The 22,105-nt window shown below is 39.5% G+C and overlaps 1 protein-coding gene across 10 annotated transcripts in view; it reads left to right on the plus strand.

The window, feature by feature from the left end:
• Positions 1 to 22,105, plus strand: part of BLTP1 (bridge-like lipid transfer protein family member 1) — a 228,022-nt gene that overhangs the window by 141,482 nt on the left and 64,435 nt on the right. For 9 of the 10 annotated variants that reach the window (XM_075066261.1, XM_075066262.1, XM_032776032.2 and 6 more), the window contains 10 exons: positions 906 to 1,081; positions 1,727 to 1,902; positions 2,584 to 3,290; positions 5,907 to 6,152; positions 6,516 to 6,609; positions 8,350 to 8,400; positions 12,365 to 12,571; positions 12,727 to 12,965; positions 19,716 to 19,960; positions 20,934 to 21,039. In XM_075066261.1, coding sequence (XP_074922362.1) covers positions 906 to 1,081; positions 1,727 to 1,902; positions 2,584 to 3,290; positions 5,907 to 6,152; positions 6,516 to 6,609; positions 8,350 to 8,400; positions 12,365 to 12,571; positions 12,727 to 12,965; positions 19,716 to 19,960; positions 20,934 to 21,039 — 2,247 coding nt within the window. The remainder of the gene's footprint in view (positions 1 to 905; positions 1,082 to 1,726; positions 1,903 to 2,583; positions 3,291 to 5,906; positions 6,153 to 6,515; positions 6,610 to 8,349; positions 8,401 to 12,364; positions 12,572 to 12,726; positions 12,966 to 19,715; positions 19,961 to 20,933; positions 21,040 to 22,105) is intronic. The other variant, XM_032776033.2, reaches the window with a different exon arrangement.

Below are 22,105 nucleotides of genomic sequence, written 5' to 3' on the forward strand. Positions count from 1 at the left end.
CCCTTTGCACCTTTTATGCTGTCTAGTGAAGGCGACATAAGGACAGCTTCAGCATATGTGTGGCCGCAATGGGCACTGTTGCCTAAAAATAATTCAATTATGTGTACATGGAGTGTGTGCTCGCAACGAATAGAACTCATGTGGACAGTGTATCTCAAAAACCAATAGTTATATTAAGGTAAGCACCGTTCTTTTTGTTGAGTTTTCTGTAATAATAAATTGGAAACTGATTCTCTTACAACACAAACATGTCGCTCAGGCTCACTAATTCATGGAAGCTTTACATTTTAGGCCAACAAATCCTATATTTTGATTTGGGTGGTATTTATTTTTATTTTTGCACAAATTTACCAAACTAACTTTAAGTATTTTGATATTTAATAAGAGTATGGTACATTATTTTCCACAAATACTCTAAGGATCAGCTTGTTGACGTTAGCTGTAGATACTTAAATACATTAAATGTCATGGTAATTCAAAGCACTCTTTGAAGAGCTATTTTCTAATATTAGTAGCCTAGTAAAAACCTTGACTTGTAATGAGACAAAGTGGATGAAGTAATATCTTTTTATTGGACAAACTTCTGAAATGAGAGAGAGAAGCTTTCGAGCCCCACAAAGCTCTTCTGAGGTCAGTAGAAAAAGGACTGAAGAGCTTTAGATTGCTCAAAAGCTTCTTTCTCCACCAACAGAAGTTGGTCCAATAAAAGAGATTACCTCACCCACCTTGTTTCTCTTAAAATCCTGGGATCAACAAGGCTACAACTTGACTTCTGAGTATTCCACTTGTTTCTACATAACTATCCTTTTTATGAGTTTTATTCTTTGTCTAGACAATGTAGAGTCACTTAGTGTTATGACTTCCTGCGGTGTTATGGAGTGTTCATACAGGGATTTATTTTGTAGGTGTTGCACCCAATCTTCCTACAATACCCTCTGCTTCAGACTTCAATACAGTTCTGTCTAGTGACCAGAACACTTTGGATGGGACACATTCTCAGCATAGCACCAGTCAGGACGACATTGCGGGTGTAGAAGAGGGTAACCAGGGATTTCCTGCTGTTCAACTTGCAGATGCGCAGGTGGGTATTTAATAAGTTTTGGAGTTTGTTGGGAGGAAAAAATGTTTGATAAAACCAAAATAAAACGTAAGGTGATTATATTGTTCCACCTTGTATTGTATCCAACATTTTGTGGGGACAGAAGTCTCAAGAAAGTTTTGTGAGAGTCTCCTAACGTTTTCAAGAGTGAGGACTGAGAGTGCATTTCCCTTTAAATCTGAAGAGCTAGGGGATTTTGAATAAACTGAATCTGGGTCCTTTGTGTGGAAGGTCTTCCTTGCAGACTTATTTCCTTGTCCAGTCAGAAAGCTGGTGCTGCAATTGGATGAAACCCCCTCCATCCAGCTTTAAATGTAAAGCAACCAGTGGCTGAGGTAAATATGCTGCATAGGAGTTTTACTGTGCTTTTTGGGATAAATAGGTTCATTACATTTCTTCTCTGTCTAAATCTTGGATTTGTACTTTTTAACAACAATACAAATTAAATTAAGTTTAAAAGGAAATCTTTTTTATTTTACAGTTTATATAGTGGGCCTATCACAAATACCCTAGTTTTATGATAAATAATAACAGCAAAAAATTAAAACTCATTTCTGAAGCAAGGAAACAGAAGTACAAGAAATCTGTAGGCAACAGAGCTAATTCAGAGATCTTATATTTTTGTAGGTTGTTTTCAAACCTCTTCTGAGCCATACAGGAATTCAGTCTCAAGATGCAGTGCCACTGTGCTATAGAATGTATTTCGGAGAGTATCTTTCATTCTCAGGCACTTTGGACTGTCTCAGGGCAGACATTGTTGATTCAGATACAACAAAAGAGAGAAAAAGCAAGAGAGCACGAAGGTATATTATTAAATATTTTTAAATTATATGGGTAAGAGTACAGTAATTGCTTTTTTCACTGTTCAAGTTCGGTTTGACTTTCTGAAACACATCCTCACAGAATGGGAAAACAGTCTTTCATTAAGTTTTAATTTACTTTCACTTGGAAAAGCTACACCTAAAGCATTTTGATTTCTTTGTATTTCACTTTTAGAAATATAAGCGTAACCTCAGAGACCCAGCTGCTTATGCAATTTTGAGGTCTGCAACAGGAAAGGCTGGAGACAGGACCTGAGGCTAAGGGGATTGGGAGTAGAGATGTTGACAGGGTTTAGGCTGTTCCAACCCTGTAATGTAATTGTCATTTACTGAATAAAACTATATATTACTTCTTTGTTTGCAAAATGTCTTAGACAAAACTGGATGGTAAAATTGACAAATTACATATCAAACTACACATTTCACAGAATAAAATATTGACCCAAAATGACTCTCGCTTCTATTGTTTCTGCTGTAATCAATATATTGTATAATATTGGTAAACTGTATAGTAAAAATTAATAAACGATAGTGCAGAGGTGATCTCCTGAAGAAACTGAATGTTGTTATATTACTAATTTATTGAACCTTTTTATATAAAAGCTATTTAATGCTGGCCTTCTCTTTTTAAAAAATCCTTAAATTCTATATTTTTTCTGTTAGGCAAGGAGCCATCAATCTTCCTCCACTTGAATTCAAACCGGCATTGATGTTGGCAACTTTTAGCATTAGTGCTGTTGTAATGGAGAAGTCAATGTGCACACCCCAAAACTCCACCAGTGCCCTTTCTTTTCATGACCTGAACAAGCGTTACTATAATACTTTTCACTGTAATTTTACAGTTTCCTGCCAGTCCATAAGCCAGCATGTAGATATGGCACTGGTTCGGCTTATTCATCAATTCAGTACAATGATAGACGATATTAAAGCCACACAGACGGACATCAAACTTAGCAGATACACTGCTGGGTCAGCCTCTCCAACACCTACCTTTAAAACCCGCAAACATAGAGACTTTCGCTCTTCTGACTTTAGCCGCAGCTCCCGAGGAAGCATCAATGGAGGCAACAGAGTAAACAATGCAAAGAGCAAAAGAACCAATAATGAGAACAATAAAAAAGAATCTCGAAACAAGAATTCTCTTGGGAGATCAGAAAGAAGAACTTCTAAAGTATCCAGGAAGGGTTCAAAGGATGTAGTTGATCACATGACCATTCATATGGATGATTCAGATTCAATTACAGTGTCAGAACAGAGTGAGCCATCTGCAGAGTGCTGGCAAAATATGTATAAACTGCTGAATTTTTATTCACTTATCTCTGATCCAACAGGGATTTTAGAAAAATCATCTGAAACTTTTGGGCCAACAGGTGAGATGTTTTAGGGTTGAAAATAATTTAATTTACACATTTTTTTGTAGTATTGGATTCTGGTAGAACAGGGGTGGCCAACCTGTGGCTCCGGAGCTACATGCGGCTCTTCAGAAGTTAGTATGCGGCTCCTTGTATAGGCACCTACTCAGTGGCTGAAGCTATAGGTGCCAACTTTCCAATGTGCCAAGGAGTGCTCACTGCCATGGGCCCTGCCACCATTCCACCTCTTTCCACCCTCTCCCCTGAGCCTCCTGTGCCCTCACTCCTCCCCCCCCCCCCAGCCTTCTACATGCTGCAAAACAGCTGATCGGGAGTTGTGGGGAGGGTGGCGGAGGGGGAGGCACTAATCAGTAGGGCTGCCGGTGGGTAGGAGGTGCTGGGAGTGAGGTACGGGGGCTGCTGACATATTACTGTGGCTCTCTGACAATGTACATTGGTAAATTCTGGCTCCTTCTCAGGCAGAGAAGCGGGTATAGGGGTGCTTGGGGGCTCTACACTGACAGAGAAGTGGGGTTTGATGTATTCCTCCACACCTTCCTGCCTCCTCCCCTGAGCCTGCCATGCCCTCACTCCTCTCCCTTCCCCCCCCAGCCTTCTACATGCTGCAAAACAGCTGATCGGGAGTTGTGGGGAGGGTGGCGGAGGGGGAGGCACTAATCAGTAGGGCTGCCGGTGGGTAGGAGGTGCTGGGAGTGAGGTACGGGGGCTGCTGACATATTACTGTGGCTCTCTGACAATGTACATTGGTAAATTCTGGCTCCTTCTCAGGCTCAGGTTGGCCACTTCTGTGATAGATTTTACAAATGGGAAGATTCTCTCCTAAATGATTTACTAAAAGTTGTCAGTATTTGTGTAGTTCTGCTCAGAAAAATGACTGTAAAATGGAATTATTGAGTTCAGGTTGGCATCTTATTGACCTCCAGACAAAATGTTTCCTGATTGGAAGTAAACTCCTGATTTGCTACCTCTACAAACTCCCTGTGATATTAGAAAGTCAAGCTAGTTTCATTCTGTTCCAAGTTTGATACCAAATTCTGCCATTAGGTACCTGTTCAGCTCAATTGTTTTCAAATTTTGTTCTCTGGTATGTTTGTGCAGACTTATTGTCTTCATTTGGGTTGCACTGTGTAACTGAGGGCAGAATTTGTCTCATAGTTAAAACTTTGTTAACAATTCTGTTGATCAAGTGAGAACAGGGTAGACTCCAGCTTGCATCAGCCTTGCAAAATGAAAACATCTATGGGAAAGCAAGTGTTTTTTTTTTTTTCTCCCCCCCTAAACTAAAGTGAGTAGGTATAACTCTTAATACAAAGAAGGAACAGAAGTTGAGTAAGGAGGTCATTTTTACTCAGGGCTTGGAGTGGAGTCCCATTTCAGATAGTCTTATGTTACACACCTACTGTGTGAAAAAGGATTCGGTTAATGCACAACAGAACTTTTAGTATACACCAGCAGGATCCACACAGGCCAATTAGTGTGCGACACATTGGTGCAAACTAAAATTTACACCCCAATTGACACCCATACTGACACTCTGTGTAGACAAGCCCTCAGTCACTTCAAAAAGGAAAAACTTCAGAACTTTTGTAAAAGTTTTAATTTAAGAAGAGGGTGAAATACTTGCTCCATTGATATCAAACTACTATTGACTTCATTGGGGAGAGCATTTCTCCCAAAGCTTTAGAAGTTGGGTGATCTTCCTATGTATACTGCTTTATGTTTAAACACTGGGCACAACAAAGTGAACTAAGAATTGAGTATTGGCCTTATGTCTAAATTACTTTTGTTGATGAACATTTATTATTGAATTATATATCATCAGAAATGTGTTTGGCACTTCAGGTTATAGGTCATAGACTTCTATATAGTATTTTGTAAAAAAAAAAAAAAAAAAAAAATTAAAATGTAAAACTTAAAAGCAGGGGAAAGTGTTATATTGATATCAGTGCTTCCACTAGATATGGAGGAAGTGATGGACATCGATTTAATTGACAAATGATAATAGCTGTAATTCTCTACATGTAAATTCCATTATTACATTTCTTTTAATGTTATGTTTAAAGGGAAACTTTCCCTCCAGAACTAAATTACTAGAACTTTCTGTCCATTAGACTAACCAGAAATATTAAGGAAATCTAATTAAAGATGAAACATTCCAAAGGGGCAAATTTCTCTTTTTTATTTATTTGTGTTTGTTTGTTTGTTTGTTTTAACCTGTCTAAAATCTCTCATGCTACGGTTGTAAGTGGAGGAAGCTATGCCTAATAACTAGTCACCATGGCTGCTGCTTATTGTGAAAGCTGATAGGTGGCCACATAGTCATGGTGGTGTCTATTAAATCCTCATTCTAGGTTGTAACATTCAGCAAATATTTTTAGTTCAAGGGGATCAGCAATTGTTAGCAGCACAATAATGAAATCATCTGTAGTTATATTTATTATTTTATCAATAGTGTCTTGGTTTTTGCTCGGTTGTGACAATGTTACTGGACTGATATGAGTGACATACCAATGGTTAGCCAGAACATCGCCGCCTTATGCAGGAGCGATTCCTGGTTTCACAATAGACAATTTACTCAAGTTCTCACTGAATAATTGGTATATATTTGTGCAGGTGTTCGGAGCCCTACTGAACCTGCATGTAGAGTTGTGTTTGAGAATGAACAGGACAATAGCAGCTTGAGCAAGACACAGAGGAAACGCAGTCTAGTTACTTCCGAACCTCAGCACGTGACTCTAATAGTCTTTGGAATAGGCATGGTGAATCGCACACACCTTGAAGCAGATATTGGTGGACTAACAATGGAATCAGAGCTGAAGAGGATTCATGGAAGTTTCACACTAAAAGAAAAAATGAAAGGTGATGTAGTAACTTTTTGCTTTTTTTGACTTAGTGAACATCTTCCAGCAAGGCAATAACAGATGTATGTAATTATGGTTTAAAAATACCTAAATGTTACATAAGCAATATTTTATGTAAACTTCTTTAAAACTTCAATAAACTGAAATATAATGAAAATCCTTTAAAAAAATGAAAGTGTAGCTTACATTTTTGCAACTTTTCTTCACCAGCTAGTGTTTCAATGTGAGACTATTTAATAGAATTATCAAACATTGTGACATTTGCATTAGCTTGTACTGTATTTTGGCAAGTAATTGACATATATGGAAATATTTTACTATATTCCAGTATTTCTAAAGTATTTTCTCTTTCCTCTTAAAGATGTTCTGCACCAAAAGATGACTGAGACTTGTGCCACGGCTCATATAGGTGGTGTTAACATTGTTCTGCTGGAGGGAATTACACCAAATATCCAGTGAGTGTGAAGCCAAAAACAATTTAAAAATAGCAAAAACACATTTGTATAGAAATGGAGCGTCAGCTGTACATACAGAGAAATATATGGGACTTACTGTGGAGGCCGGGGCCCTGATCTTATAATGAGGTCTGAATCTGGGCACAGTCCCCTTTAAGTCACTAGAGCAATATGGGCAGCCACGTAGAGCTCATTGTTGGAATGGGTCTCAAGTCCGGCTCCTAAAACTAATTTTTACACACACACACACCCTGAGAGACACAGAAGGTTTTTTAACTATGGCATTTTTTTGTTTGTTTGTTTCATGACAGCATTTATAGTGAGAGCCATTTTTCTTCCCCAGACAATATACAGTGCAAACATTTGTATTTGGAGTAAATCCTGCTTGCATTACATAAATAATTCCATCAAAGTTAATGAGACTACTCATGTGAGTTCTCATGTGAGCAGTATTTGGGCTATGGTGAACGTACAGTCATCTATAACTATGACCTCAATCAGTTAAACACATAGGCATGTACTTAACTATACAGATATGAATACTCATGTGGACTTCAGTAGGTCTATGCCCATTAGCAAAGGGTATGTGCAAAAGAGTTTGCAGGATCAGTGCCTAAATAAATGAATGGTTGTATTGTGAAAAATGGTAGGAAATAGATCCATTGAATAAAAATATTTTTTTCACAAAATCATAGTTTTCTTGAGAAATTTTCTCCTGATTTTTGTACACACAGTGACTCAAAGACATTACGTGTATCTGTAGTTATTTCTATAATGTTTATAATAATTACTTTTTAAAAGTTTGGCGATTTCCCTGAATGATACATAGAGGTTCCTAAATCAGAGTATTTAATCTTTTAATGCTGTTTCTTCCCATATGAGATCTTCTTTCGTCATAAAGGATGAACTTTCTGACCTCTCATGTTGCATGGTCCTTTAAATGGCTTTACTTCTATAAGGTCTGTTCTTTATCCCATACAACTGACAAATTTTTAAAATATCACCTTTTAAGCATGAACACCTAGAATGATTTGCTAAATATCCATGTAATTTGCTCTTTTGCTATGTTCACAAACTCAGGTTAGAAGTGTGTGCTTATTTTTCTTACTTCCTTTCCATTTGAATCTCTTTACTTTTGAGTTGCAGAGCACTACAACTAAAATTAAAGTTCTTCATGATGTAAATCACTTTCATGCCGTTTCTCAATGTTAGTTGGGTAACCCTCAGTATGCTACTTTGGCCTTTAAAATATGCATAATGATGAGATGGCTAAGGAGACTGTCTCGTGAAAAGTCACTCATGTCACAGTTTTTAAAATAATTTGTGTCCAGTTTTCTACACTGTATAAATTCTAACTAAATATTGCAATATTGTTTTATGTACTAAACCCCCCTACTATTGATATTGTCCATAGCCAAATTGCTAAATGTACGTATATATTTAACAAGTGTGGATAAAAGCTCTAAACTGTCAGCCATGTAATACTTCAGAAGGTGGCTAAAATTCATGTTTCTGTTCAATGCAGTGTCTCTGATCTTGCACATACAAAAATAGGGATGCAACAAAATGGGAAAAATTACTAAAGTTTCTAAAAACCGTAGGGTCAACCTGTTAAATTTTAATATATTTTTAGATAATTTGTCATATTGTGGGTTACGAGTACTTAACTAATTTTGCATGAATGTTTATTCTTTATTTGCTTTTTGTTTTTCTTGCTTTCTCTTCAACTTTCATCTGTAGACTGGAGGATTTTCCTACATCTCCAACAAGTACAGCCAAACAAGAGTTTCTGTATGTCATATTATTATGTTTAATAGTCTTGCAATTAACATTGTGCTGTGTAGTTAAAGGCTGCATTATTACTGTGTTTGAGTGTAGCCAGTTGTTGCTTCATAACATTCTAGCTTAACAAACAATAGACTCTAAATTAGTTAGTGTGGTCCACTAATTATATATTAAGAAAATTTATGGGTGTTCATTGAACAGTCTACTCTTTTGCTGAATTGTGTGCACTGTGCTATAGTTGCTGAAGAACTAGACTGGTTTTAATAACTATTAAAGCCTAATTCTTTGGCTGTTCTTTACGCTGCTACTATATATTTTAATGATATGAAATGGTGCTGATCCAGGTAAAGAGAACAGGTTAATTAGACCATTCTTATCCCACTGTGGGCCTGCTCTTACTGACTGCAGTCACATAACTCTTTTCGACTTCACTATGGGCTCTTTCTCTTTACTTACTTTATTCTTGCATCTAATAATTAAATACTATTTGAAACTATAAGTACGCACATTAGTTATCTTTAAAAGATACTGTTCTATTTAAAACTTACAGCACTTTCAAATCCACTCCCTGACTTCCACATATGCAGGGGACCCTGTGCACGTGGGTCTCCCCTCCCATATAGAAATGGACTATGTTGTCTTCATGTTCACTTCCTCCCTTTCCCTTGTTCTCAGACCCAAATAAGGTCTTCCACAACTCTGGGACTTCACACCAAGAAAAAACGTTGGGGGTTGGAAGTAGGATAGTGGTCAAACCTGTAAGTTCCTGTCCCTTGTTGACTCTGCAGACATCAGAGCAAAAATGTAAATATAGGCAGAAACTGTATTTTCCAAAACACCTACTTGGTGGGGAGTCCCTTCTTACCACTGATCAACCCCACATACCTTTGCGGGGATTCTGGGGCAATTCCATATGCAGAAGTCTGATGTGAGGGGTGGGGATAATGCTGTGGGATACAGATATGGCACGGAGCCTCCATGTAGATATCAGCTGGCCTGCTGCTGATTTCTCCTTTCTAATCACTCCCAAGTTCTGTGGGGTTTGGGACTGGCACTGTAGCCTGTTTGATGGTGGGGAAACCCTTCCCATCTTTTCCCTCTTCCTCCTTCTCCCATCCAGTTCTTCCTGAGCCCCGTGTAACTGGTTCAGGAAGTACTGTAGAATGGAACCTTGCAGCAGTTTTCTCCCCTTCAGTCTACTTCCACAGGTTTTCCGATAGAGCTATGAGTTCCTGTTTGCCAAATCGCTTTCCAGCTGTTCCCTTTTAGAATGGCAATCTATAGAGCTGATCTAATACCACAAAAGCTACTACTTGAATGAATTATTTGGTGAACAGGTTCAGTGTTTGTTTAGTAACATTTGAATGATATTGAGCTAGCTCTAGTGCTATATACATTTTTTTGTTAGATGTATAATGCATGTTAAGCATGAATGGGATGGTGTTTTAAGTGTTCTGAATACCTGCCTTCCATGTTGGCAGCATCTTAGAGCAGACACTTGTAGTAAGATATTTTAATTAAATGAAAAATTAAGTACTCGCCCAGGAAGCACAGTTAACCTAGTTGTTAGATATAAAGGAAGTCTAGATTTGTGAGTTTTGAGCCTGAAGTCTGGAACCAATGAAATGTGGGTTTCTATCATTTAGTTTAATTACACTGGATCTATATTTGTTTCTGTGTTTCCCCACCCCCCTCCACTTTCTGGTACATTAGCGTAATGCTTTTCTTTAAATTGTATTAGAAATACTGCTCATATTTCAGCACCAAGACAGGGTGTGCATTCAAATGTTATTTTTAAACTGGGAATTTTTTTAACATAGAATCAAACAGTGAATATTTTAATGCTGACTATGACACTTACTTTTTCAACAAATTGTGTAGTGGATGATTGTGTTGGTGTCTTGGCATTGATTGGGGAAACTGCTTCATTGTTCCTTCATGCTGAGTGTTACACTGAGGATGATTGAACAGCTAGTTGAGTCAATTTTTTTGAAACATTGTTGTAAGGAATGTGTTCTGGGCTGACTCACAGCTAGTTGCCTTTTGGTGCTGGAGTGTTGAGTGGTTGAGGGAGAGACATAGGTATGGAACATAATGCTGCCCTCTGTTAATTTCTGCTTGGAATGAGATGTATGGGAATGCTAACATAAACATAGTGGTATTATTTTGTGTTGGCCATGTGTTTTATATTTTATTAATTTTTTAAAAGCTAGAACAAAACACACATACCCACTTTGGAAGGAAAGCATGTTTGCCTAATGCTGTTTTGAAAACATTAATGAACAAATTGGGACTTTTCCTCCTTGGAAGTGTGTCTTCCACATTTCTTTGAGAGCACTTTATAATAAAATTAAACAACTCTCTCTAACCCTGAATTTTAGTCAGTGACAATCTGGTTCCCTTAAAGCTTCTGCCTTCCTTCTAGCCATGGGATCCTGAACAGGAACTTCTTTCAACTCCCAGCAATATCTATTCTTAATCTGTTAAAATAGTGTTAGAACAGATGTTTGGAAGGCCTGTGATTGAATTAGAGTGACACAGTTCTCTCCTGCTATGAGCAGAAAAAACATTCCCTTTGTTGTACTCCCACTTCTTGGGTTCTTTGAGCTAGGTAGGCCTTGGGCATAGTGTTAGAGAATAACACTTGAAATAACTTTTAATTACTTTAACATTAACCCTGTGAAGATAATTACATAAATACTATGCAGTCAGGTTGTCCAAAAATTAAATGCCATTTTTCCTCTTAACTGTATTATTATAATGTCAATACTATGAAGAATATTAGTTATACCCCTGAGAGGAAATTGCTGCTCAGATGATCTGAGCTGAAAGTTGAAAATTTAATTCTGTATTAATTGGCAAACTATGTTGCTAATATATTGCCTCTTCTAAATTATATTCCTATCATATGTATTAAACCATAATAGTGTAAGCCAGGGGTCGGCAACTTCTGGGACACAGCTTGCCAGACTAAGCACCGCAGTTTGCCATCCCAGGCTAATGGGGGCTGTGGGAAGAGGCACAGGCTGAGGGATGTGCTGGCTTCGGTTTCCTGCTGCTCCTATTTGCCTGGGACGGTGAATCACGGCCAGTGGGAGCTGCGATCGACCAAATCTGCCAAAGTGGCAGGTAAATAAACTGGCCCGGTCTGCCAGGGTGCTTAGTCTGGCAAGTCGTGTCCCAGAAGTTGCCGACCCCTGGTGTAAGCTATAGTACTTGAAATCTTGTCTGAGTAAAATTCCAGTAGCTGACCAAAAAGTTGAGAAATAGTCATGGATTTGTTATTCTTTATAGCGTGGTTATTGAAGATGAAAAACACTGTTAGAATTACAAACACTTAGTGCAATTGTGTTTCTTTCACAGCTTTATTATATGATGACACCTTTGAAATTAGTGTAGTTTGAAGTTTACATTTGTGAAGTTAGGGCCACTTAAACTTGAATATTCCTACACCAAAAAAGCAAATAGTTTGCTACATATTAACTACAAATTGAGACAGAATCCTGTCCAGTAGTCTAGTAGTTGTTAAAATAAAGTCTCTCTGAGAAGCTGTCACTATAGAAGATGGTTTAAAATTCTTGAGAAAAAATTAGGATGAAATAGGTGATATAGAATCACAATTGTGTTCATTGTGTGTATAGTGTGTGTATGCAGTCTACTGTGTGTAATCGCAAATTATATTATATTTCATTCTTATAATAATTGAACGGACATTTTGTTATGCATGCCGTATAATTTTGTTAAATATAATAAACTGCATAGTTGCTTATACAGCATGTACTGCATCTGTGTGTGCATAAATAGAAACTAAGTAGGCATGTATATAGTTTATAAATTGCTAATTCAAGTGTGTTCATCTTAATACTTCATAATTCAGCTAATTTGTTGTTGTAAAGCTATATCAATGTATATATTTTTAAAAAATATTTTGAGAAAAAGATGCAAATAATCATATTTTGTTGTTTATTAGAACTGTAGTCAAATGCAGTATTGCCAAATCACAAGCTCTTTATAGTGCCCAAAGAGGATTGAAAACAAATAATGCTGCAGTGTTGAAAGTGGGAGCTATCAGCATCAACATTCCTCAACACCCTGCCACTCTACACAGCATGATGGTGCGCAGTTCTCATCAGCTTTCCAAACAGATTTCAGACCTCATCAGGCAACCATCAACAGCGTAAGTTTTGCCTTATTTGCCATCCTGTATGGACCTGTCTTATTTTCTATCCTCTTACGGGCTAATGCTGCTCTGTGGGAGAATCAGGCCAGTACTGTATAATGAATACATTAGGATATCTAATAGTTGTTTCTGGTATCTCTTCTTCTAAATAGCCCACAGCCTGCAAAAGATGATGTTGCAACTCCATTGCCCTCTGAAAAGACACCAACAAGTGTTAATCAGACTCCAGTTGAAACCAATGAATTTCCACAACTGCCAGAAGGCTTGGAGAAGAAGCCCATAGTTCTTAAATTCAGTGCTATGATAGATGGTATAGCTATTGGAGCAGCACTCTTGCCATCTCTAAAAGCAGAATATAAGATGGGAAGAATGAGAAGTCATGGAATGACAGGTAACCATAGGTGCTGACTTTGTGGGTTCTCCAGGGCTGGAGCACCCACAGAAAAATATTAGTGGGTGCTTAGCACCCACTGGTAACCAAGCTCCTCTCCCTAGCCTTCCCCCGCCCACCTGCCGGGGGCTCTGCCAATCAGTTCCTCCCCCTCCCTCCCAGCACCTCCCGCCTGCAGCAGATCGACTGTTCCACAGCGTGCAGGAGGCAGAGGGAGGAGCGAGGATGGGGTGCGCTCATGGGAGGTGGCAGAACGAGGTGGAGTGGGGGCAGGAAGAGGCAGGGCAGAGTGGGGATTTGAGGGAAGGGGTGGAGGAGAGACGGGACCTGGGGACCAGGAGTGGGAGTTTGGGGGAAGGGGTGAAGTAGGGGCACGGGACCTGGGACTGAGTGGGGGTTGAGCTCACACAGGGACAGTTGGAAGCCAGGGCCTGTGCAGGTAACAGTCCTCCATGAAACTTTGAAAAGATCGTGATCACTTTTTAACATTAATTTCACTAGAAGAGATCAGATGTGGCATTATGGATTCCTATTCAGTTATGGTAATAAAACTTTTTTAATCCTTTGTTTGTCCTTGTGGCTATGAATTTTCATGAACAGATTAGTGTGAGAGAATTTATATTAATAAGGAACCAGAATATAGTAAAAATCAATCCTGTAGATATGACTATTTAGTGTCTTAAAATAAAATAGGAGGCTAATTCTAGCAGATTTTGTTATAATGAATAATTGCACAAGGCAGAGGCCAATGAGGACAGATACAAAGATATGGAATTTTTGACCAAGTGGCTGCAACTTCATTAATTCCCTAACAGGATAATTTCTCGGGCAATCTGTCCTAGCAGCAGTGAAACCAGGAAGAACATCAATTCACCTGCCTTCTCCCTATAAGTTGAACATATCCTGAGCATCACTGTCCCAGGTCTTAACAACTCTCTATCATAGTTTGTTTTACCCCAAGGTCTATCATGGCTTGTAACGTAGAACAGCCTACTGCTTAGGAACCCCCAGTCTCATAGTGATGGCTCAGGTTTGCCCACAAATCCAACCTCTTTTCCTGAGAAAATTGTGTTGATGCCTAATTCTTAAGGGAAGAGTGGAGGCGTCCCAAACCCACCCAGGCTCTGTGATTTTTTGGGAGAACCAATCACAGCCAGTGTCTGCCTTGGTGATGTTTGAAACCCCTGCTTCCAGGACCTACTAGCCAAAGCTGTGAAATAAAAAGCATATTATTAAAGCAAACAGAATTCATGCTGATTCATCAAAAACACTGCTTTGTACACTAACTGCAAACTGACCACATAAGTCATTGGAGCACCCATGCCAACAAACTGCAAAAATCTTTAGTGGTGTTATTCAGGGTTTTCAGAACCAAAAGCAGCGATAACTTAACTGTTTTTCTCCAAGCAGTGTCAGGAATAAATCAATGGAGACACAACTCCTCTGTCTGATAAATGATTGATTGATAACCAGAGTGCTTTTACCTAAAACTACTCTTTTATTAGGTCTCAAGCACACACAAACATATATGCTTTAGCTATAGGTTCAGAGCATCCCAAACATTATAGTTACCCAGAGTCTGAGATGGTTTTGAGTAATCAACAGTCAGGTTTCCAGGGGCCCTCCTTCTGTTCAGCTGATGAGGAATTGAGGGGTCAGCTCCTAGCCTAAAGAAAAGCTTCCTCTCACTGCTCCAAAGTGTATTGTTTTGCTTAATCTTTTATAGCTAACTTAAACAAAGTACATAACTTGTAGTGACTTCTACTAGGTCACCATAGTAACCCTTAGTGGACCACCAATTCTCCTATCATCTCTTATCAAAACATTTCTAGTCATAATAAAATAAAACGTATATGCAAGATCACTTTAAACCAAGGTCAGCTGTCCAAACATTCCTTCCATTCTTATGGTACACTACATCAGGGGGTCTCAAACTGGGGGTTGTGACCCCTCAGGGGGTCGCAAGATTATTACATGGGGAGTCACAAGCTGTCAGCCTCTACCCCAAATGCTTTGCATCCAGCATTTATTACAATGTTAAATATATAAAAAAATGTTTTTTAATTTATAAGGAGGGTTGCAGTCAGAGGCTTGCTATTTGAAAGGGGTTACCAGTACAAAAAGTTTGAGAACCATTGCATTACATGATACATCTCTGACCCATCCTCCAATTCATATTAGCAAAACTGCAAACATGCAGCTATTTGGCCATGCCTCTCAAAGTCCTAAAAATTATTCCCAGCGATGTGGTATTTGGTTTTCAGCTAGCAATGGCTGGACTGCAGTAATGTCGAGTTCTGGGGTAACGGTGCCAACATAAACTGATTACAAAAATGTCCATGAAATTCCCCATGTCATCAGTGATGAATGCTGTCAGTACCTGGACACACATCCACACGATTGCTGCAGTCCATAATCTGCAAACCAAAACAAACCACAGATGTACTTATATCTTCCACTAATAACCACAAAGCAGGAGAGGGAGGATGTGATTTGTGGTGCAGGAAGGTGCTCTCTTCTACCTTCCATCTTAACACCAACTGCCCTGTACCTCAGCCAGCCTGCCGAAACGCCTGTTGAAGGCACCAGGACTATCCAATGAGAGCACTGGTCCTACAGATTCTGATCCATTGGCTGACCATTGCAAAAGGGCAAATCAAGGTGGTATGCATTGCCCTCCAAGCTGCTCTTCATAATTTCATGTTGGCTGATGGTAATAGCTAGTGCATATTAGCATGGCATAACCACCACCTTTTTGTGCAGTTCTATTTATTTACCGCTAGTTCTTTTTTAATTTCTAAAATATTCCTGTTGTGTGTCACTGAGGGCATTGCAGTTTGACAGAGTCCTTCCTCGTGTTTTAAATGAAAGCGCTTCAAGAGAAGTAACTTACTAAGGTGGAGTCCAATACAGTTTGCATTTGTCAGTTAAGGTCACACTAGCTAAAACAGTCTTTTATTAATGTATATGAGAGTTACTGATATCTAGCTGTATTGTGTTCCATTACACTTTGTGCAGATTTTTTATTGATTCCAGTTTCCTACTTTGTATGAGTCAGCTAGATTCTAGAACTATAAGAAAATGAATTTTGCTTTTTTATAAACAGATATCCTGGGTTTTTAGATGTCCACAGTGTCATAGTTTGTGAACCTCTTAAGTTTGGAAAAGACATTTTTACTGGTGACCATTTTACAGATGAAGATTGATAATCCTTCTCTGAATCAGGCAGAGAGAATATTTGAATCCACATCTCGTACTGCCCAGGGTATAGAATCATTCTCCCTCTCTGTTTTTGGCCCAATGAATATTTATATATTATTGTGTTGACTCACCACCGCTGCACCTCCTGCTGGCCATCCTGGGAATTAGCTTGGGGTTGCCAGTGTGCCCTCCTCAGGTGGTGTCTCGACCGTCATCACTCCTGTCTCACGTCCAGGATCTGTGTCGCTCCCCAGACCATGCCATCTTTCTAGACACAGCCCTCTGCTGTGCCTCACTCAGTTCTTTCCCCCACTTCTGGGGGACCAACAGTCCTCAGTCCAACCACTTGCCTCAGTGGCAATCTGCAGTCCAGGTTCTAGTCACTCATCTCAGTGACAGACTGCAGTCCATACACTGGCCACTCCCCTCAGTGGCCAGTAGGGGCAAGGAGGGGGCAGCCTGGGCCTGCCAGCTACTCCAGGCCTCGATCCGGGACCATATAGCCAACAGCCATGTACTGCCCCTTCTCCAGCTCTGCCATCTTCTTCCCTGGGCCACTTCCCCACAGCCCTAGGACCTCTTCTGCCCTTGTATCAGGGCCTCAGTTTGGCAGCCGTTAGCCTGGAGCTTTCTCATACTCTGGTGACCCCGCCCAGAACTGCTCTGTCCATGGGGCTCCAGCCCTCTAAGCAGCCAGTCCTCCTCCCTCAAACTCCAGGGAGTGACTGCCTCTGCTCTGCTCAGCAGCTCCTTTTGTATGGACCAGTCTGGCCCTGATTGGCTCCACCAAAAAACCTTCCCCTAACTGGCTGGCACTACAAGCCTTTTCCTTATTAGCTGCCTCCTGCACAGTCTACCCAGGGTTGTGCCTATTGCTTCCCCTCATGATGAATTCTAAGCAGTCAGATTTGAAACCCTGCCCATCCTGTGACTGCCTCATCTCCCTCATAAATGGACAGAGTTGATGATTTTTCTGCTTGGGACAGAGCCACATCCTGGACAAGTGTTCTGTGTGCCAGTTGTCTCCTTGAAGATTCTCAAGCCCAGGTACACTTGGCTCAAATTACAGTTGATAGAGAAGTCCATGCTTTTGACTTCTGAGGAGATGCTAACAGCTACACTGGAGTCAAATCATTTTTGGCCAACACTTCCACCAAAATCTGAGGCCAGAGAGACAAAGGAACTGAAGAATGGCACCAGCAGCCTCAACGCCGACTCTCTCAGAACTGCCAACTTCAGCGCGAACAGGTCTGGCAACTAGTTCCCTGACACCAAGAGTGACTACAAGAGGTGAGACAGGATAGAGTACAAACATAGTTCTAAGCATTATGTGAACTCCGCATGCCATCTCCAAAGACAAAGCCTCCAAACTCTTTATGATTTCCAAATTGGAGGAGGTCAGTCCTGGTCAGTCACTGTGGCACATGAGGATGAAGGCCTGATGCTGACCTTGGTACTGGGCACGACAGCTGGCACCTGTAGCCAAACCTGTCAAGGCTTAGAGTTACACCTTGATGGAAGACTCACATTCCACACCAAAGCAGTGGCTGGCACTGAGTCCTACATCACTCTTTGGCCCTCCGTTTGAGGAAGCATACCTCTCATCACCTTCTTTGACCTACTTATTCTCACTGTCTCAGGTAGAGATCACTCTCACTTACTATCAGAGTGTGATCCTAGGCAGGGTTCAGGAGGCTATCCATTTTGAGCTCCACCACTGGGGATATGTGAATGGCACTGGATCAGACATCATCAATCCGGTCAGTACCTCTGTAGCACACTGCTCTATCCATATTGGCCATACTAGGAACCATTGTTGCATATGTCCCAGAGCAGATCCACCTCCCACACACACAAGAGGAAATCTTATTCCCCAACAGCATCAATAGCTGGCCACCCAGAGACTGACATCAGCATCCAGGAGTAGGCAGTAATGGAGGGAGAGTAACAACATAAATCCCTATCTAAGGAATCATCATCATTGCTAGATGAAGCGGTGGCAATTGTCCCAGTGCCTATGGTTGATGACTTTATGGCTTTTCAGGACTCCGTCCTAAATCGCAGAGACCCTGGTTGTTGAAACCACAATAATCCAGGAGAAGTCTCTTAAATTCTTTGATATATTGTGGTCAACAAACTATGGTCATGTTTGTCTTCATGATCAACAAAGACATACTTCCACTGGTAAAAGGTCTGTGGCAGACCTCTGCCATTCTGCCCCCCCACCCCATCTAAGTGAGTGGAAGAGAGGTACCAGGTGCTTCAAAAGCACTTTGAACACTTGTGCACACACCCAAATGCTGGGTCTCTGATCATGTTGGCAGTCCAAGAAAAGTCTGGGCCACACAAGAACCCTGAAAAAAGCTCAATTTTTTCAGGGTATATTTCTCCACCTCATTGCAACTCTGCATTACAGATTACCTGGCCATGTCCACATCCATGTCTGCTTGAGAGCTGTTCTTTCCACCATTTAGCCTTCTTACGCTCTTTGTCAGTTTCTTCCTGGTTTTCTGTAGGATTTTGAACAAGAAGGGGGAGGCTTTCCCAGATGACTAAATTACATACAAAGGAGGAGGAAGACATCATTCTACTCCCAGAGCAGACAGCCTGAATATCCTCCAAGGAGAAGACCTTGATGCTCCAGGAGATAGCCACCATTGTTCTTTGTTCACCTGCATTGTCATAGTCAGCAGGTGTGATGGGAGTATTTGGCTCTAACGTGGCTCCCATCAAAAGCCTGCCAGCACTTGAAGGAACTCTCTTGCCCCTCTCCAACACTCTCGGTCCACCATCACAACAGATAAGTGTGTATTGGACATTTTGCCCATGGCTACCTTATTCATTTCCACACTTTACCCTATATGTTATCCCCACCCCTCGCTCAGTTGCTCTTCAGACACCTTTCTCACAAGATCCTGTTGTAAAATGCGGTGACCTGAGGGGGAATATCTCAGGAGTAAAGAGAAGAAGAGGCTTCTGCTCATATTTCCTTATCTCAAAGAAAACAGAAGACCTTTGTCCTTTCCTTGACCTGAGGAGATTGAATAAATACATACATCACCTCAGATTCACTTCCACATAGCCACCTATATGGCCAATAGGAAGTACTTGAGATTCATAATGGAGCCAAATCACTACCACTACAAGGTATTTCCATTTGGACTCTCCACAGCACCAAGAGTTTTTAAAAAATACCTAGGGAGTGGTAGTATATAGAGTTTTGTGGTCCCTAATGAGTTGAAACTGTTATGAATGGATGAGGTTGTTTTAAGTTTATATTCACAAGTTATCAGTACAGATACAGAGTTGGATTGTTTGACTACCTTAACTATGTATTTACATAATTTCAAATGTTTGGTTTTTTAAAATTTAATTAGGTTAAAAACCCAAGAAATTGAGAATTAATTGTTTATAGCCCTTACATTACTATGCTCTCAATCTTAACTCCAGTTTGAGCTTTCATTTGGTTCCACTAATTTTCTTAACTTTTTCAAGTTTGAAATATTCTTTCTGAGCCAACATTATACCCACTTTTCTCTTTCTTTACAGGTGCTCAAACAAGGTTTACATTTGAACTTCCAAATCATAGACTGCGGTTTACATCAAAAGTTTCTACCACTGATATGTCTACCATTCCTCCTTCAGCAAGTCTTAATCTTCCTCCTGTCACTATGTCAGGCAAATATGTCATGGAGGAACATGACACCTATTCAGATCAAATATGGAGTATAGATGAGCTACCAACTAAACAGGGCTATTATCTACAAGGGAACTATTTACGTTGCGTGGCTGAGGTAGGCATTGAAAACTGCCAATTTCTTTAAGTTACTTCTATTTTTATATATGCATGTTTGGCATGCTCCCTAAAACTCCTTGGTTGATATTTGCCCTCATATTTGAGACTTCTGACAATCTGTATGCTTTTCAGAGAACTCCAACATGCTGCTGTCTTTTTGTACTTCCCAATCTAACCTTTGCTTCTTTCTGCTTCAAGACAGACCTTACTAGTGCAGAGATTGAGCCTTGGTTTGAATTTACTCTAATTGTGTAAAAGGGGTTTTGCCATTTAAAATTTGACTAAATTTACTTCTAATATTAAAGTTTTTTACCAAACTTGTTTTTAATAAAGTTAAAGAATACAAAGCATGAAAACAGTTCTTAGAAAATTCACAATGTAGAAATAATATTTCTTAAAGCATATAATCAGAGTTCAGAGTTAATAGGTTTATCAGGTATTGCACATATCAACAGTGGTTTTCTTCTATAGCATTTCGAATAAAGGACGTTGGGAGTCAGGACATGTGGCTTCCGTTCCCAGTTCTGTTAACGATTTACTATATGACACTAAGCAATTCATTTAACTTGCTTGTGCCTTAGTTAAGCCTTCTGTAAAGCTGGTAAAACTATACCTACCATTTTACCGTTACAAAAAAGCTGAATGAGCTTTGCGACTCTGTTGTTGATAATGCAATACTGGTATTCTGCCTATGCTCCCATTATAGTAGTCGACATAATGTACTTTCCCCCTTATTTATTGTCATTGGCTTAGCATCAAAAAATATACTAGAGAAAACTGTTCCACATACAGTGGCCACAATTAAAAAATCATTGTTTACTAACAATAATTACAACAATGTATCTAAGATTATGTGCCATTGTTATGCTGTATTCTGATGCAGTCAGTACTTAAAACAGTATTGCATTGTCGACAGCTATCACACCTATATTTTAAAATCTCACAAAAATAATTTTCATATTTTCTGGCAGGTTGGTTCTTTTGAACATAATCTCACAACTGATCTTCTAAATCATTTAGTGTTTGTACAAAAAGTGTTCATGAAGGAAGTCAACGAAGTCATACAGAAGGTGTCAGGTAAGATGAACTACCTGAGGATTTCACTAAAATTTTAGCTTTAAGACTTCAGGTCTACCTAACATATCTGCAATCTCTGTCACTGTATCAGGTTCTTATGTCACCAAGAACGCCACCATTTTCTGGTTCCGCTGTAGCACAGAAATTGTTTCAGAGGCCAACAATACATGGAAAATAAATTTGGTTAGGTAGAATTGTGGCGTTGGAGAACATTGTGGGTTACATTCTTAGTCTCTTTCTTGAGTCACTGAAGCTTCTGTGTCACATACGAGAACTCTGTGCAAGGGTGCTGTCTATTAATTGCAAAAGTAATTCTACCAAACAATCCACTGAACATTATCAACTGTCTGTAACATTGTTTTCTGTCCAGTCAGATCAGCTTGCAGCTTTGTGAAAGTTTGCAAAAGAAAAATATCATTCACTGCAAAAAGGTAGTGGAGGATTTTTGCAAAGCTATATGGACGGACATTTGGTCAGGGTAGAATGGTAAAATTTGCTGTTTGTGGTGGAGTGGATAGAAAAATTAGTTTCAGCACCACATTTGTTCTTATTACATATCTGTTTTTAGCAAATTATGTTTATTGGTTAACAAAAGTGTACTAAAACAGATCCTTAGTTGGCATAGCTCCATTGATTTTCCTGGACTATACCAATTTACCAGCTGAGGATCCTACCACATGATTGAAGAGGAAAAGCAAATGTGAATGTAACCATGTAGTGACAGTTTATCACAGATGTGTTTAAATTTAGTGAAGGAAAACTTATTTTTTCCAAACACTGAAAGAAATAACATGAATTGATCTGACATGAACCAACAATGAGGAAACCTGAGGGCAAGTCATTATATATGAATTGGATTAATATTTCTGGTAGAGAAAAGTTATGGGAAAATACATCCTATTAGAACATTACATATTTCTGTAAGACACTTGCTTAAATTGGAGATATTAACTACAGTAATAATTGGAAAATGGATAGAGAAGTGATCTGAATAAAAACAAGTCCATCAACCTAATACACAAGTATAAATTAAAGTGGCACTGAATATTTTTTTTAAAATGTGACT

This window comes from Chelonoidis abingdonii, chromosome 5 (assembly GCF_003597395.2).
Source record: "Chelonoidis abingdonii isolate Lonesome George chromosome 5, CheloAbing_2.0, whole genome shotgun sequence".
Classification (NCBI taxonomy): domain Eukaryota; kingdom Metazoa; phylum Chordata; order Testudines; family Testudinidae; genus Chelonoidis; species Chelonoidis abingdonii.